General features: G+C 38.9%; 1 protein-coding gene across 1 annotated transcript in view; it reads left to right on the plus strand.

Annotated features, from left to right (window-relative positions):
• The first annotated feature begins 1,478 nt into the window (after nucleotides 1–1,478).
• cnsta (consortin, connexin sorting protein a) overlaps nucleotides 1,479–19,219 on the plus strand; it is a 48,957-nt gene continuing 31,216 nt past the window's right edge. The window contains exons 1-4 of the mRNA XM_036592653.1: nucleotides 1,479–1,483; nucleotides 3,499–3,653; nucleotides 16,299–16,606; nucleotides 17,493–17,619. Coding sequence (XP_036448546.1) covers nucleotides 1,479–1,483; nucleotides 3,499–3,653; nucleotides 16,299–16,606; nucleotides 17,493–17,619 — 595 coding nt within the window. The remainder of the gene's footprint in view (nucleotides 1,484–3,498; nucleotides 3,654–16,298; nucleotides 16,607–17,492; nucleotides 17,620–19,219) is intronic.

Here is a 19,219-nt window from a genome sequence, read left to right on the forward strand (position 1 = left end):
GGGAAACCCCAGGTCTACATGAGTCAGACAGTAATCAGATTTCTGCTTTGAAACCAGCCAATAAACTCACAGAAGACGAGACGTAAACGTAACGTAACACTCAAACTTCATGCTGCGGCTTTTTTTTTAAACGTCGCGCCGCTTTAGCTGAAAATATGAACAAACATCATCTAGAAGATGAAGAATATTTAAATCCTTTATTCCATGTTTGGCTTCATTTTGTTGCGTCTCACGACATCCACCGTCTGATCTCGCGCTGCGCAGACTGAGAAATCTGATGGAAATCAGAGTAAGAGTTTACATGCACTGAAAAATCTGATTACTGAGCTAAAATCCAGCCTCTTTATCAGATTCCTTAATCGGATTTCTAGATCGGAGTATGGAGTTTACATGACCATTTGAATAAACGGATAACTGCAGAAATCCGATTATGATCGGATTATTTAGTGCATGTATACGCACTCAGTGTTCTGGCATGGTTAAAGGAACGTTCCGGCATTTTTCAGCCTAATGTCTGTTCCGTATCTGTCCACAGGCTCAGCTACCGCAGACAGTAATTTCCCCGAACCTGGAAACAAACAGAACCCAATTGGTCAGAATTACAATAGAAGTCAATGGGCTGAATGAATTATGATGGAACTGATGGAAAATATGTTGTGTATGGTTCTATACAGCACCAAAAAGGGTTCTGCTGTTGTTAGAACCATTAAGCAAGCAGATAGTTCTTTGAGTTCTCATAGTTCTGTATGGAGTTATTGTCTTTACTAGAGAACCCTTGAAGAAACACCTTTTCAAGAGTGTATACAACAGGTTTTCCATCATAGAGAAGAACCGTGTTCAAATGGTTCTTTACATGGTCATAGTTCTATTTACAACCATTGCTCTTATAAAAGAACCCTTTTTAGAGGGTGTACTTACAAATTCTATGCAAATTAAGGATTTTTGATAGAACCTTTGCACATTTATAACTTTTAAAATGTTCTTCACACTCACACGTTTCATTTACAAACATTGTCCGTCGTTTGAAAGGTTCCTTGAGAGACTCTTTTGGTTCTGATGAAGCATCAGGCACAGAACCCTTTTATCTTTAAGATGTAGGCTGAGGAGCGCCGGAGAGTTCCTTTAAAAACTGGCCTGCGTTATTTTAGACTCTAATAATTTACTTTAACTGGATTGCATGAAAACACTGATTCATCCGAATCTCACAGAAGCTCGTGTGATTGGTTAAGATGATCACAGCACGCGCTGGTACTGGTCAGAGGGCTCATTTGCATATTGCAGCCTTCTGCAATATCAGTATTGCAGTAATGTGATATTAAGGGTGGGCGATACGACAAAGATATAAACATCATGATACTCAATGACATTTTCACGATTCACCACATATGCAGAACAGTAGAGCTGCATTTCATGATTAATTTAATTCAGCATTTAAAAAATAAACAATTTAAGACCGAAAATTCAGACGTTTAGTAAACATGAAGTAAGATGATGTCATAACAGGTTGCCGTCCAATCAGCTATGTATTATTATACTGTTCATGCGTTTTCAATACGCTGGTAGTGGTCACTGTTGTTGTTGTTTACAACTCTATAATTGGTCTAAATAAGTCTTTTTTTCATCTGCAGTGTTCTAGACGTGTGGGCTGTACCCATCAAATACTCAGAAAAGAATATTGTGATGGAATTCATCATGATAATAATGGCACATCGTCATATCGCCCAGCCCTGTGATGTATCATTCAGCCCTGCACTTTTAAAAAAGATGCTTCTTTAAGACAGTGGTTCTATATAGAACCATGAACACTCAAGAGAACCATTCCCATGCTTCAGTGGTTTTCTGCATGGTGAAATGGTTCTTCAGACATATGGGGATATATGGGTGTTGTACTTGGATCTGTATAGCACCAAAAAAGGTTCTGCTTGGTTGGGTTGTTACAAGCTTGGTTGGGTTGTTACAAGCTTGACCTATTTTGGTGCTCTATAGAACCAAGACATTCTCCATCAATCTGAAGAACTATTTCACCATGCAGAGAACCATTTAAACATGCAAACTGTTCTTTGAGTGCTCATGGTTCTTTAACCACTGCCCTTACTAAAGAACCTTGAAGAACCATGTTTTTAAGAGCGCACAGGCCGTTTTACTGCAGTTGAAAACTCGTAGCGTATTGATTATGACTTTACGATGAAACGTGTGGATTTCTATGAAATATGTTCGATAAGCAGCGATAAGATGCTGCTTCACCTGTTAGACGATGTGTGATGTCTCGGCGCTTGTTATTGTTCATCAGCTGGCGAGAGCTCTTCATCAGTGAGAGAGATTCAGTCAGGTAATGAGATTAATTAGACAGCAGGGCTCTCCTGCTTATTCAGACTTTATGAACCTCAGTGCTCACATTTTCACACAGCAGTGCAATCATGAATATTTATATCAGTATAATTATAGCAATATAATTATAACGTCACATCAGGTATTTTGTAAAAGTGTGTTTGTTTTTCATTTATTTATATTCCAGTATAAATGTGAATGTAAGCGATTTCTAATAAAATAACATCAACAAACAGTGTTTTTCTCAATTGTTGGCAGCCTGACTTTAAACAGTCATCTAAACTGACCTTTTTCACTTTATTAGTTTGTGTTCCTGTTTATAATAATCACGATCCATCATATCATTTGAAAGACTAAATTCTCCTGTTTCTGTAATTAATCTTCCATTAGAATGTAATAACGGTTAATAATATTGATCAATAACATGATGTTTCACTTTCACACTGACTTTAATGAAACAACGTTTTGACTAAAGCTTCTTTAATTTCATTCAGGTTTTTGTGGAGCATCTTGAGGTGCATTTCTATTATTATTATTATTATTATTATTATTATTATTACTATGTAAAAATAACATCTTTTTAATTTTATAAAGTATATATTTTCCCTAGGGTTATAAATAATAAACACTTTAATCTTACAATATAATTTAGATATTTGTTATTTTACGGAATTTTGTGCATTTTTAAAACAAAAACTCATTTCTTTAAAAAATACAATATATTTTAATTTTTGTTTATAAAATATGACAATACATGTATATTAATAATATTTAATAATGCTAATAGTAGTAATGTTTCCATTGCTTTATTACTGCTCAAATAAAAATGAAATTTTTTAAATCTAAAATATAAATCTCTGTTTTATAATATACAAATTTGAAAAATGTATATTTAGTTATTTTTACATATTATTGTTTGTTTAAATAACATATCTTTTTAATTTTATGCAATATATGTTTTTATTTATTATTATTATTGTTATTATTTGAAAATATAGCAATAATATATAATAGTATACAGTATGCTTTTTACAGCTTGTGATATTCTCATGTATCTTTTGAAAAATTATTACAATAAATGTTAAGATTTTTTTGTTTCTTTTGCAATTTATTATTATTATTATTATTATTATTATTATTATTGTTGTTATTATGCTGCGTGTGCTGCAGGGGGCGGAGCTGCGGGTGGCTGAATGTCCCGGATGGTGTTGTCAGGAAGAGCCGCGCGCCGCTGAGGCTCCGGAGCGCTTCCACATTTACAGATTTAAAGCTCCGTGATCCGCTCCGCTGCCCCGCTGCTCCGCTCCCGGCCCGCCGTCCGCCCGGTGAGTATTACCTCTTCAGCCCTGACCGGCCTGCGAGCTCGAGCGGTGACGGGAATAAACACCGCGGACGGAAAAGAAGAAATAGTGTGAGCGGTGGTGAAGACTGCGCTCAGTGCGCATGCGCACCAGCCGTCTCATATCATAATAAACATAGGCGACTGATCGATCGCTCTGATCGCAGAGCTGTTCGATTATATGAGAGAAGATCCGCAGCGCTGCGTCGATTTCACGGCTTTATTTCTCCTCTGGCTCGGACTGAAGGAGAACGCAGCGCTGAGCTGCTCGCTCTCCAGCTTCTTCTCTGAATTTTACGTTCCACCTTAAATGGTGCAGGAGCTCGGTGGTGCCTTAGGCGCCAGAATGGAAGTGGTGCACCGTTTAAGGTGGAACGGAAGATTCAGAGGAGAACCTGGCGAATGGGAAAGACACCAAAATAAACGGTGTTTGTTTCGTGTCTTGTAACCTCGACGGAGCTGGAATACCTGCTTAAAGGAGCCTAACAGCAGAAATGGGTTTATATTAGATGTTATATATGTAATATACCTACATATGTATGTATATAAATATATACTGTATGTATGTACATGCAAACGGGTTCAGCATGTGAAAGAACATAGCATGGATTATAGTAAAAAGGTTAAACATGATAATTAAATGAAATCTGATTTGACGAACACTAACAGAACGTTTCATCATCATCACTCCAGTACCTGTACTGCCATATTATGACTTGAGTAGAGCATATATTTGTGTGTGTGCCTTTAATTTTATATCACAATTTGGTGGTATACATATATATATATTTCGCTGCTGTCGGAAGAAAACCTCATATCTCCAAAATGAGAACTTTTCATGAGGAGAAAAAAACCTTCTTTACTTTTAATGTAAGTCAGTGGAACCAGACATGTTCATAAGTCATTTCGGGTCTTTTCTATTAGTCAATTCATCATGAAATTTACATACAGTGTAAAGGACAACAGGCATTTTCAAATTATGACCAAAACTGAAAAACGTCAAAAATGGAGATATGAGGTTTTCTTCTGACAGCACATATATATCTGTGTGTGTGTGTGTGTGTGTGTGTGTGTGTGTGCAACCTCTTTCATTTTGGAGTAAATTGTGAAAATAATTTGCGTATTTGTTTGTTATAACACATTTATAGCAGGTTGTCCTGCTCTGTTTATCACTCTGTGTCTGATCTTCACTCTCAGCTGTTGTGGTTCTTCTCTCTGATGTAAATGTGCTGCTGTTTCCTCCAGAGGCTCATTATCCTGTTTGTTTCTGTGTTCTTTTAGTCTGTCAGGTTATTTCTTCTGTTTGCCAAACGATGCTGTGAAGCAGCCTCAGGTTTAAAGAGAGAGTTCACCCAAAAATCGAATTTACGCAGTTTTCTCCACCTTATTCCAAATGTAATCGATCGTCTAAGACATGTTTGGTGCTTCCTTAGTTTTTGCACTGGACCTACAAAGGGGAAGTTTTCAAAGTTTTCTAAATTCCCCCATAACTCAGTGTGTGAGATGTAATCAGAGTAACTCAGGAACCAGGGGTCGCCATGACTACAACACAAATATAGACATTTTATTTACTATCCAGAACCACCAGTGAACCTACACGAGTCTTCTGAGTTTATATGGAATGTTGATGATGGAAAATAGTGGAAAATCTGAAATAATAAGTTTTCTTTGGGGACTATTTTGCCTCACAGCGCCCTGCATGTATCCCTCCACCATGAATGGAGTTTAAGTTCTCTAAACTATCATAAAACAGTGTCTCAGTCATCAGGCAGTTAATGCATAACCATTTCATGTAGTAACTTTCTGTGAGAGCTTTTAGAGGTGGACGTCTGGTTCCTATCACCACCACTGTGAACAGTTCTGACTCTAGAACGAAGCGTTTCACACCAAACCACTCTGATTACATCTTAACCAGTTAATTGTGCAGAATTTTTGAAAATGTGATGTAATTCTCCCTTAAGTAAACTTTAATAGACCTGCTTATGTAGTTTCAAGTGTGATGATTCAGGCAGGCTGTTAGCACCATGCTAACTGGAGGGGTTTACGCTTCTACTACTTGTTAGCTACATTAGCCTCGCGGCTTCAGTGGTGCTTTAGTGTCTCTAGAGAGAGATTCAGTTTATAGACTAAACCGCCTTCTGACGATTGATCTTGAAGGTGGGTGGAACTTTTACAAAACCTACAGCTGCTTTGGTGTTAATTTTGGGGGACTTTTATTTTGAAATATTTGGTTTTCGTTAGCTGGTGTAGCTAACGTTACTGCTGTCAGAGCTGTGTGTGGTTTTACAGCCGTTTATCTGTAATAACTGTGTTCAGACGATCGTTACAGTGGAGAGAATTAATTACTCAAACCACAGAAACGACTCGTCAACATGCTAACAGCTAACGTTAGCCTGGCGCAGCGCTCTGCCCTCAGCTTGGCTCCTCTTCTCTGGCTGAAAGGGTTAAAACTCGTCTCTGGGCTTCATTTAGTGCTGAATAAAGACAGAATCTCTGATTTCTTCATACCTGAGTTTGGTAATCCAGGTAAACATGCTAGCCTGTGTTTTTAGCCTGTAGCTCAGTGGCTAGGCTAGTCAGGATTGGGTGACACAATTGTGGGACGCGTCGTCCCAGAAACAGCGAGCAGCCTTTAACACAGCCTTTAACACAGCGTTTAACACAGCCTTTAACACAGCGTTTATCACGGCGTTTAACACAGCCTTTAACACAGCGTTTAACACAGCGTTTAACACAGCGTTTAACACAGCCTTTAACACGGCGTTTAACACGGCGTTTAACACGGCGTTTATCACAGCCTTTAACACAGCGTTTAACACAGCCTTTAACACAGCCTTTAACACAGCCTTTAACACGGCGTTTAACACAGCCTTTAACACAGCGTTTAACACAGCCTTTAACACAGCCTTTAACACAGCATTTAACACAGCCTTTAACACAGCGTTTAACACAGCGTTTAACACAGCCTTTACACAGCGTTTAACACAGCCTTTACACAGCCTTTACACGGCGTTTAACACGGCGTTTATCACAGCCTTTAACACAGCGTTTAACACAGCCTTTAACACAGCCTTTAACACGGCGTTTAACACAGCCTTTAACACAGCGTTTAACACAGCCTTTAACACAGCATTTAACACAGCCTTTAACACAGCCTTTAACACGGCGTTTAACACAGCCTTTAACACAGCCTTTAACACAGCCTTTAACACAGCATTTAACACAGCCTTTAACACAGCGTTTAACACAGCGTTTAACACAGCCTTTAACACAGCGTTTAACACAGCGTTTAACACAGCGTTTAACACAGCCTTTAACACGGCGTTTAACACGGCGTTTAACACAGCGTTTATCACAGCCTTTAACACAGCGTTTAACACAGCCTTTAACACAGCGTTTATCACAGCCTTTAACACAGCGTTTATCACAGCCTTTAACACGGCGTTTATCACAGCCTTTAACACGGCGTTTAACACAGCCTTTAACACGGCGTTTAACACAGCGTTTAACACGGCGTTTAACACAGCGTTTAACACAGCCTTTAACACAGCGTTTATCACAGCCTTTAACACAGCGTTTAACACAGCCTTTAACACAGCCTTTAACACAGCGTTTAACACAGCCTTTAACACAGCCTTTAACACAGCCTTTAACACAGCGTTTAACACAGCGTTTAACACAGCCTTTAACACAGCGTTTAACACAGCGTTTAACACAGCCTTTAACACAGCCTTTAACACAGCGTTTATCACAGCCTTTAACACAGCGTTTAACACAGCCTTTAACACAGCGTTTATCACAGCCTTTAACACAGCGTTTATCACAGCCTTTAACACAGCGTTTATCACAGCCTTTAACACAGCCTTTAACACTGCCTTTAACACGGCGTTTAACACAGCCTTTAACACGGCGTTTAACACAGCCTTTAACACGGCGTTTAACACGGCGTTTATCACAGCCTTTAACACAGCGTTTAACACAGCCTTTAACACAGCCTTTAACACAGCATTTAACACAGCCTTTAACACAGCGTTTAACACAGCCTTTAACACAGCGTTTAACACAGCGTTTAACACAGCGTTTAACACAGCCTTTAACACGGCGTTTAACACGGCGTTTAACACGGCGTTTATCACAGCCTTTAACACGGCGTTTAACACAGCCTTTAACACGGCGTTTATCACAGCCTTTAACACAGCGTTTATCACAGCCTTTAACACAGCGTTTATCACAGCCTTTAACACGGCGTTTATCACAGCCTTTAACACGGCGTTTAACACAGCCTTTAACACGGCGTTTAACACAGCGTTTAACACGGCGTTTAACACAGCATTTAACACAGCCTTTAACACAGCGTTTATCACAGCCTTTAACACAGCCTTTAACACAGCCTTTAACACAGCGTTTATCACAGCCTTTAACACAGCGTTTATCACAGCCTTTAACACAGCGTTTATCACAGCCTTTAACACAGCGTTTAACACAGCCTTTAACACAGCGTTTAACACAGCCTTTAACACAGCGTTTAACACAGCGTTTAACACAGCCTTTAACACAGCCTTTAATACAGCTTTTACACAGCGCTTAACACAGCCTTTAACACAGCCTTTAACACAGCCTTTAACACAGCCTTTAACACAGCCTTTAACACAGCGTTTAACACAGCCTTTAACACAGCCTTTAACACAGCGTTTAACACAGCCTTTAACACAGCCTTTAACACAGCGTTTAACACAGCCTTTAACACAGCGTTTAACACAGCCTTTAACACAGCGTTTAACACAGCGTTTAACACAGCCTTTAACACAGCCTTTAACACAGCGTTTAACACAGCGTTTAACACAGCCTTTAACACAGGCTTTAACACAGCGTTTAACACAGCCTTTAACACAGCCTTTAACACAGCCTTTAACACAGCGTTTAACACAGCCTTTAACACAGCCTTTAACACAGCCTTTAACACAGCCTTTAACACAGAACCCGCGAGACCAACACAGCACTTTTGGAGCGACGCTGAACCCGAATACACACTCGACCAAAACAAGCATTTAAATATTCTTCATCTTCTAGATGGTGTGTGATCATATTTTCAGCTAAAGTGACTTGATGTTTTGTAAAAAAGTCACTCATAACATCTGAGTTTTTCGTTACGTTTACGTCTCGTCTTATTCTGTGAGTTTATTGGCTGGTTGTAAAGCAGAAATCTGATTACTGTCTGACTGTAGACCTGGAGTTTCCCCATTATCTGAGTTACTGGTTTAAATGTATGTAAACACACTCAGTGATAGACATGGAAATGATATAATGCTGCGCTACAGAATCCAGAATACACAATAAATAACATATTAAACTCTGGTTTTAGCTGAAATGTTCATAAGTAATATCTATCAGTGCACTGGACGCTCTCCAGGCTGACCACAGTGTCAGAGGGAGGAACTCGTCCCTCCAAACGTTAAACTTTCATTTCCCACATTCATCTGTTTCCTTTTTCGCTGCCGGCTCAGTGTGGAGCTCGTTTCTCTGTTCCGCTGCAAGGTGTCTTTTTATTATTTGAGTAAATTATAATTAATTAGCCCAGCGTTTCCTGTTCATGTACGTGATCAGGCGGTGTTGCTTCTGTCTCTGCGTGTTAGAACTGATCTTCTAAACCTGTTTTTTTTGGTGACATTGGATTAATTCGACTGTTTACAACAGCCTGGAAAATAAGTATAAAGATATTATTTTTGTCACTGATTATTTTATTCATTCATTTTTTATACCGTATCAAACCCTTTTATTTTAATATATTCTAATTTTTCCTTATTATAATTATGTTGAAGTTTTTCTGGAACAGTGTTTAATGTCAGGCTACTCTAAATGACTTTGTTAACCATTTAATTATGCAGTAAAATTGTGACAGTTGGAAAAATTGGTGGAGTTCCCCTTTGAGTGACTTCAGGGGTTTTTGACACTGTTATTGATACTGTTATTCACTTTTAGAGATGAGTTTCTCAAGTTTCTCTAAGATTCTCTGGAACTGAGCATTTTTTACGTCAAACTACTCTGAGTGACTTTGTTTACATCTTTACCAATTAATTATGTAGTTTGTGTTTAATAAAAATTGTGAGTTCCCCTTTAAGGAATCTCTAATAGACTTGTTGTTTTTGAGACTGTTATCTATAAACGTGACCACATACACAGGTCTATTGGAGAATAATAATAATAATAATAATATTAATAATACATTTTCAGTGTAGTACAACCTTGTTAACAAAAAAGTTGGGACGCTGTGCAAAATGTAAATAAAAACAAAATGCAATGAGGTGCAAATCATTTACACCCTATGTTTTATTGAATATAGTACAAAGACAACATATCAAATGTTGAAACTGAGAAATTTTATTGTAAATATTTGCCCATTTTGGATTTGATGCCAACAACACGTTCCAAAAAAGTTGGGACGGGGGAACAAAAGGCTGATAGAGTTGTGTAATGCTATAAAAACACCTGGTGGTTAATTGGCAACAGGTCAGTAACATGATTGGGTATAAAGAGCATCTCAGAGAGGCGGAGTCTTTCAGAAGTAAAGATGAGGAGGGGTTCACCACTCTGTGAAAGACTGCACCATCAAATAGTGCAACAATTCAAGAAGAACGTTTCTCAACATAAAATAGCAAAGAACTTCTGCTTTTCATCATCTACGGTACATAATATCATTAAAAGATTCAGAGAATCTGGAGGAATCTCTGTATGTAAGGGTCAAGGCCAACAACCAGTATTTGCTGGCCGTGATCTTTGGGCCCTCAGACAGCACTGCATTAAAAACAGACATGATTCTGTAGTGGAAATCACTGCATGAGCTCAGAAACACTTCTGAAAACCACTGTCTGTGAAAACAGTTCATCACTGCATCCACAAATGCAAGATAAAACTCTAAAACGCAAAGAAGAAACTGTACATAAACAGGACCCATAAATGCTGCCACCTTCTCTGGGCCTGAGCTCATTTAAAATGGACTGAGGGGGAGTGGAAAAGTGTCCTGTGGTCCGACGAATCAACATTTGAAATTCTTTTTGGAAATCATGGACACTGTGTCCTCAGGGCTAAAGACCACTCAGCTTGTTATCAGTGCACAGTTCAAAAGCCAGTATTCATGATGGTATAGGGGGCATTAGTGCACATGGCATGGGTGACATGCACATCTGTGAAGGCACCATTAATGCTGAATGATATATACAGGTTTTGAACATATGCTGCCATCCAGACGACGTCTTTTTCAGGGAAGGCCTTGATTATTTCAGCAAGACAATGTCAAACCACATTCTGCATGTATTACAGCAGCATTGCTCCGTATTAAGAGTCCAGGTGTTAAACTGACCTGCCTGCAGTCCAGACCTGTCACCACTAATAACATTTGGCGCTTTATGAAATGAAAAATATGACAAATGAGCCCCTGAACTGATGATCAGCTGAAATCCTGTATCAAACAAGAACAGGAAAACATTCCTCTTTCTAAACTACAGCAGCGTCTCCTCAGTTCACAAACACTTACAGAGTGCTGTTAAAGAAGAGGTGATGAAACACAGTGGTAAACAGGCCCCCGTCCCAACTTCTTTGGGAACGTGTTGTTGGCATCAAATTCAAAATGAGCAAATATTGTTCAAAAAAACAATAAAATTTCTCAGTTTCAGCATTTGATATGTTGTCTTTGTACTATTTTCAATGAAATATAGGGTTTAAATGATTTGCACATCATTGCATTTTGTTTTTATTTACATTCTGCATGGCGTCCCAACTTTTTTGGAAATGGGGTTGTAGTTGTGGTAGGAGTGGTGCTGTGCTGTGTGACCGTTTAACCTCTCTTAAGTCTAACTGCTCTCGTTCTACTCGTTTTTCTGGATCCTATCGCTCCTGCACTCACTCTCTCTCTCTCTCTCTCTCTCTCTCTCTCTCTCACTTTCTCTCTCTCTCTGTTCTCTCTCTCTCTCTCTCTCTCTCTCACTCCCTCTCTCTCTCTCTCTCTCACTCCCTCCCTCTCTCTCTCTCTCTCTCTCTCACTCACTCTCTCTCTCTCTCTCTCTCTCTCCCTCTCTCTCTCACTTTCTCTCTCTCTCTGTTCTCTCTCTCTCTCTCTCTCTCTCTCACTCCCTCTCTCTCTCTCTCTCTCACTCCCTCCCTCTCTCTCTCTCTCTCTCTCTCTCTCTCTCTCTCTCACACTCTCTCCTCTGACATGAACAGACAGAAGCAGTGATTGAGCTCAGATAATAAACAACGTTCTCTTTCTCTTCTCCTCTTTAGCTTTTCTCTTGCTTTAATAAGCAGTAATTGTTTAATTAAGAACAGTTATGAGTTATGATGAGTTAGGGCTGGGCAGTATGACGATATATATCAATATCATGATAAACTGTCACAATACAATGCGCTTTTATGATCATGTTGTGCGTATCGTCAGTGCTTGTGGACGCTGACCAGCAGCATGTTTCATTGTAAAGAGAGTAAAATTAGTCAGTTTAACTGGATTTAGTGACAATTACTGAATATAAATCACAGTTTTTACAGTATTTCTTTAATTGTAGCTCTACTGGCTCTTTTTTCTCTGTTCCAGCTGATCAGACGTCTGAAAAAATAAATATCGTGACATTGTTTATCATGAAGATGTGTTGAAGTGTTGTGATGTTATATTTGTGCCGTGTGGCCCGGCTGTGTGGTGAGTGTTGGTGTGTGGTGTAGAGGGTGGTGCTGCGCTCTGTGTGCTGTGCAGTGATTCAGCTCCTAATGTCAGGGTGTCTCCTCGTTCTGAATATGAGCTGGACCTGTTTTAACTCTTCACAGGAACCGTCTAATGTAGCTGAAGTCCTGCATAATTGGTCAGTTTTGGTTGTGTTTTTGGTGAGAAACTCAATTTAAAAGGCCTGTTTTCTCCCTGAGCTCCACTTATTTAACATTTATGCATTTTTATGTACTAAAAACAGTCATGATTAATTTCTACATGATTATTTTCCATCCTCTCTTTATTCCTTACAGTTAAACAGGCTGTTTCTGTTACTGTGCCTGATATATGTAAATGAGCTCTGTTCTGATTGGCTGACCTGTATTGTGTCTCATTTAAAAAGCAGTCCTGAAACACTCCTTATAACGAAACTACTCCTTAATGCTAAACTGCTTTAGGCTCAGTGGGTGGGGCTAAACTGCTGTAGGCTGAATGGGTGGAGCTAAACTGCTTTAGGCTGAATGGGTGGGGCTAAACTGCTGTAGGCTGAATGGGTGGAGCTAAACTGCTTTAGGCTCAGTGGGTGGAGCTAAACTGCTGTAGGCTGAATGGGTGGAGCTAAACTGCTTTAGGCTCAGTGGGTGGAGCTAAACTGCTGTAGGCTGAATGGAAATCTATATGAAAATAGTTGTTTTTTTCAGTTTGTTTAAACTGGTTTGCAGTGTTGGTTCTATATATGGACTGTATTAATGTACGTATTACATTCTTTAAAAAGATGGTTCCTCAAGCGTTCTTTAGTGAAGACAATGTTTCTGTTTAGAACCATGAACACTCTAAGAAATGGTTCTTCATATTGACGGAGAATGTGTTGTATATAGTTCTCTATAGCACCAAAATAAGTTCTGCTAATGACATCATAACAATAGCAGAACCCTTTTTGGTGCTGTGTAGAACTCTTTTCAGAAAGATTCTATATAGAACCATATACAGAACATTCTTCTTTAATCTGAAGAACATTTCACCATGCAATAAATCATTTAAGCATGCAAATAGTTCTTTGAGTGTTCATGGTTCCATTGTGTTTACTAAAGAACCCTTGAAGAACCATGTTTTTAAGAGTGTACATCAGTCTCTTTTATTTAAATAAAGGGTTCAGTTATGTTTCTGACACTGCATGACAAACAGTTCTGCATAAACATGGACTAAAGTACAGACACAGTTCAGGGGGAAATGTAATATTTTAATTATTTTAGCTCAGAGTCGTTTAGCATCAGCAGCAGGTTGGACTCTGCAGGCTGTGAAGGGCAGATGTTCCCTAAAAGCATGATAAAAACAGAAAAACAAACAGCCAGGCAGGTCTAATTATCCAGGAAGGAGAGTGAAGCCCACACAGTGAAGCCCACACAGTGCCTTAATCTCTGTTATTGTCAGTTTTATCCACAAGAGAATCTTCTGGAAAATCTCCTCGGTGATTTAGAGGAGTAACAACAGAAAACACCTGGGGAGAGAGCAGGAGAGCAAAAACAAAGACTTTATCTCACCGTAAATCTCTTTTATAGGGCCAGATTCCTCATGTATGACCTTTCCTTTAGACTCTGGCCCAGAGTCAAATACTCACTCACTCACATACTTAAATACTCGCTCAAATACTCACATACTCAAATACTCACTCACTCACTCACATACTCAAATACTCACTCACATACTTAAATACTCACTCAAATACTCACATACTCAAATACTCACTCAAATACTCACATACTCAAATACTCACTCAAATACTCACTCACTCATACTTAGATACTCACTCAAATACTCACATACTCAAATATGCATTCACTCACATACTTAAATACTCACTCAAATACTCACATACTCAAATACTCACTCAAATACTCACATACTCAAATACTCACTCATACTTAAATACTCACTCAAATACTCACATACTCAAATATGCATTCACTCACATACTTAAATACTCACTCAAATACTCACATACTCAAATACTCACTCAAATACTCACATACTCAAATACTCACTCAAATACTCACTCATACTCAAATACTCACTCAAAGACTCACATACTCAAAATTCATCATTTGTTTAAATACTCACTCAGATACGTTCTTACTCAAATATTCTCATACTTAAATACTCACAAATATGTACTCATTCACTCACACACTCACTGATACTCACATACTCAAATACTAGAATACTCACTCACTCACTCACTCACTCACGGTTAACAAGATTGTCCAGAAGATGGAGAGAGAACCTCTAAAAAGCGTAATGGGGCTGATAAAAAACAAGATTCAGAGAAATGAAGAGCCAGTCAGATTGTTGATGAGTGACGTGGGGCTGATTATGTGACGCCCACAGCCACTCTGTGAGATTTAACACTGAAACGCACACCGAGCAGGAAATAACAGCTGATAAACTGTTATTATTACGTAATTTATTACGTATAATTTCTCTCTTCGCACCTCAGCCTGCGTGAGTTTGAGCAACACGGCCCCAAAGTGGCCAGCAGGTTTCAGCTCACTGTACTGTAAATACAGCGTTCACTTAAACAGCTGCTGCAGATTAAAAAATAAAAATACGAACTCCATTCAAAACAAACACACATGGCTCAAAACAAACACACATGGCTCTGTACTGCTTTCAAATTACTGTGAAGATCAAAACACATTATTATTATTATTATTATTATTATTATTATTGTTAACAGTTGTAATTGTTTTTTACATTTTTGTTGTCGCTGTTGTCGGAAGAAAACCTTGTATCTCCAAAATGGTAACTTTACAGGAGAAGGAAAAAACATACTGTACTTTTAATGTAAGTCAACGGAACCAGAATTTTTCCAAGTCATTTTCTTTTGGTCCATATATATATATATATATGTGTGTGTGTGTGTGTGTGTGTGTGTGTGTGTTTGTGTGTATATATATATATACATCTGCAGCCCTGATGTAATATATTGCACTGTTGTGGAAATATTTTACACATTTGAATCAAGTCAGCTCAGCGTATTGTTGTTTTTAGTGATTTAGTGACCGGGCCGGGCTGCTGTGTGTGGTTTCTCAGTGCTGTGTGTTAATCGTTATATGACCTGCACACTGTTATCACACAGCTGTCCTGCTGCATTAATAGTGTTATTCATTATGAGTGTTTGTGTTATAAATGGATGCAGAGGCTCAGCTGATTTACCGAAGGCCCTGTTTACTGTTAATATGCTGGTTGTTAGCACTGTTTTTAAGATCCTCGTGATCCTGTTTTTCTGCCCTGCTATCAGATTAAACACGGTCTGAAAGCAAGTCAGCCGGGAATATGATGGTGGTGATGATGATGATGATAATGCAGCTATTTGCAGGCAGTAGATGTCCTCACTGCTGTTTTTTTGCGGATATTTTCCACATTTTAGAGCAAATTGTGAAATAAATTCTCCAGTAATGGAAGCTTGTGCCAAATGCTGTTAGCATAGCTAAAAATAGAGGTGGGCAGTTCAGCGATTGTGACTATACTACATACTACATACTCAAACACTAGTTAGTATTAGTATTAAGTACGCAGTTGGGGCGCAGCGTTAGTCTATAAACTGGAAATATAAGCAGGTCTATTAAAGATCACTTAAAGGGGAAGTCCATCACAGCCTTCCTTCTGCATTCTCCAGCGAGAAACAAAACACTTCAAAATAAAAGCCCCCAACGCAGCAGGGGTTTTTCAAAAGTTACTCTTCCCTTCAGGGTGCACCATCAGAAGGTTGATTTTTGTAGAAACTGCTGCAGCGTCAGATGTGTTGATGCTCACGTGTTTCCTTTTGGCCTGTGGAGTGTCCTTTAGGGTTAGGGTTTTGGGTTGGGGGAGTTTTAATGGTTAAAGTAGGATCTGGATGTTTGTAAATCTACAGTAATTTAATGTATGTCTGCTCTCCTGCAGGTGTCTGTGTGCGGTGGTCCGGCCTGCGGGGGTTTCGGTTCTCTCTTCATGCTGCCTGCGGTCTGGAGCTCATGGATGAGGGACAGTGGCAGAGCGAAGGCCCGGTGAGGCGGGGCGGGACGGGGGAGGCAGAGCTCCAGAGCGAGGGCTCAGCCCGAAGCCCCGACCAGAACCACAACCGCCTGCTGGAGGAGGGCGAGGAGGTGGAGCAGGGTCCGAGAGGAGGACACAGGACCACCCAGGACTCTACCAACAACAACAACAGCACAGGGGAAGACGAAGAGGAGGAGGAGGATGATGAAGATGAAGTAAGGATTAGCGATTTGGCCAAAGATCTTCTCACAGTGTATTTTTCTATATTGTTTTGTTTTATAATTAGCATTAATTATTAAATTGGTGCTCAGTTTGAACCTGTAGGGCTCGATGATATCGTAGAAAAAATCATGATATAAAACAATATGAATAAAAATCTAAATATATCTTTAACATATTGGTCAGTACTAATGATTATTGATGATAACTGATAATTATTAAATTCATTTTCAAATGAGGTTTAAGTCTGAACTATTTTGAACCTTAATGAAAAGAAAATACTTTTTTGGTGTAATATACAAAATTATTTATTAGCAAGAATACATATAAATAAAAAAGAACATTTTAAGAACATGGCACCTTTCAATATTCAGAACGTTTGGACCTTTCAATATTCAGAACACAGCACTTTAAAAACAAAAATAAATAAAAATTTAAAAAGAAAAAGAAAAAAAAATAAAAGCATAAAATGTGTTCCTCAAAATCAGATACTTTTTTCTCTATAATTTACTATATAATTTATATAATTTCTAATTTTAGTTTTTAGAATTTTTAATTTTTCATAAAAGCTAATTTCCTGCTAACTAAAAATAGCTAGCACTAGCTGACTCTGTTAATCAAAAAAAGCTAAACGCTAGCTAACTGTCCTGCTTGTGTGTGCTGTTGTGAGTGAATGGCTAGACTTCTTCCTCCACGTCTAGAGACTAAAAGACACACAGCGCCACCTGGTGTACTGAAGTAGCAGCTGTTAAAGCCTTTGCTGCTAAAACTGGTTTGAGGAACAGAACAGCATCATAATTATATCAAAAATACCTCAAACATGCAAACTCACAGTAATGAAGAAAGGATTTTGCTAATTATCATTATTGTTTGATCCTTCAGGCCTATGAGGAAGGTTCCAAAGTGGAGGAAGAGGATGACGAAGAGATGGACAGTAACAGCGGAGCCTTTTCTCCGGAGCCGGACGGACAGATCCAGGACTCACCGTCGCCGAGCCCCAGCCCTACAGGTACCACCAGCACCTTCCGCTCGTTACACTGTTCAGCTCTTGTTTATTACACGTTTATATGATCAGTTCTGGGTCTCTTATCGTGCCTGGATTTGTTCATAGTTGGCTAGTCTGGTTAAATAAACACTCGCGCACCCTCATTGCCGGATTACTCGCGTTTGGTGAACTCTGTATTTGTTTATAGTCATTTGTTGCCTCCTCTCCACACCAGTTCTGTAGGTAACACCAGTAACTTGCCTCAATGTTGATCTACTGTTAACTTCCATCAGAGTCCTTATAGGAAAGTCTCTTTACTCAGCAGCCATACAAGCCCAAACTCCTCTCTCTCTGAAAGGAGACAGACCAAAAATGATCAAGTTACAGTTTCAAAAACAGATTTGAAACCACTGATAAAATCTGACTAAATCCTCATGATTAGTTTGTTGTGCATGGCTCAGTAATGAAGTCTGTAAGTAATGAACCTGTTTCCGATACAGTTATCAGGAAAGCCTCAGCGCTTCAGAAAGCTTCGGTTTGCCATCACTAACAGAAATACAGAGCACAAAGTAACAAACTACAGGGTTTAAACAGAGAAACACACAGAGCAAACAAAACAGGTAGACACACAACCACTACACAAGACAAAGAGACAAGCAGACTAGACAGGCATGGACTGAAACAAAGGGCTTAACATACCTACAAACAACAGGGAACACGTGGGAGAGGGAGGAGGCAGGGAATACAAACAGGTGAGGATCCTAATAGGGAAAGGCAGGGAAAAAGGGCGGAGCACAGGAACCAAAACAAAACACAAGCACGTGGCTAAAACGTACATGGCTACAGCACAGGGAAAGAAACAGATGAAGACAGAGGAAACTGTGACAGCAACACAACACACTACGATACACTCTGATGCAATTCAGTACAATACAGTAGAGTAAAATTCAATACAATACTATATGATACACTCATGCAGTTAAGTTCAGTGCAGTGCAATACAATCAATACAATACAATATAAAAATTTAATATAATACTATACAATCCCATTTCCAAAAAAGTTGGGACGCTGTGCAAAATATAAATAAAAACAAAATGCAATGAGGTGCAAATCATTTACACCCTATGTTTTATTGAATATAGTACAAAGACAACTTATCAGATGTTGAAAATGAGAAATTTTATTGTTTTTTTTTTAATATTTGCCCATTTTGAATTTGATGCCAACAACACGGTTCAAAAAAGTTGGGACGGGGGAACAAAAGGCTGGTAAAGTTGTGTAATGCTAAAAAAACACCTGGTGGTTAATTGGCAACAGGTCAGTAACATGATTGGGTATAAAAAGATCATCTCAGAGAGGCGGAGTCTTTCAGAAGTAAAGATGAGGAGGGGTTCACCACTCTGTGAAAGACTGCACCATCAAATAGTGCAACAATTCAAGAAAAACGTTTCTCAACATAAAACAGCAAAGAACTTCTGCTTTTCATCATCTACGCTACAAAATAACATTATAACAGTATTAGCTGGCCGTGATCTTTGGGCCCTCAGACAGCACTGCATTAAAAACAGACATGATTCTGTAGTGGAAATCACTGCATGGGCTCAGAAACACTTCTGAAAAC

The sequence above is a fragment of the Colossoma macropomum genome, unplaced genomic scaffold (genome assembly GCF_904425465.1).
Source record: "Colossoma macropomum unplaced genomic scaffold, Colossoma_macropomum, whole genome shotgun sequence".
In the NCBI taxonomy this organism is placed as follows: domain Eukaryota; kingdom Metazoa; phylum Chordata; class Actinopteri; order Characiformes; family Serrasalmidae; genus Colossoma; species Colossoma macropomum.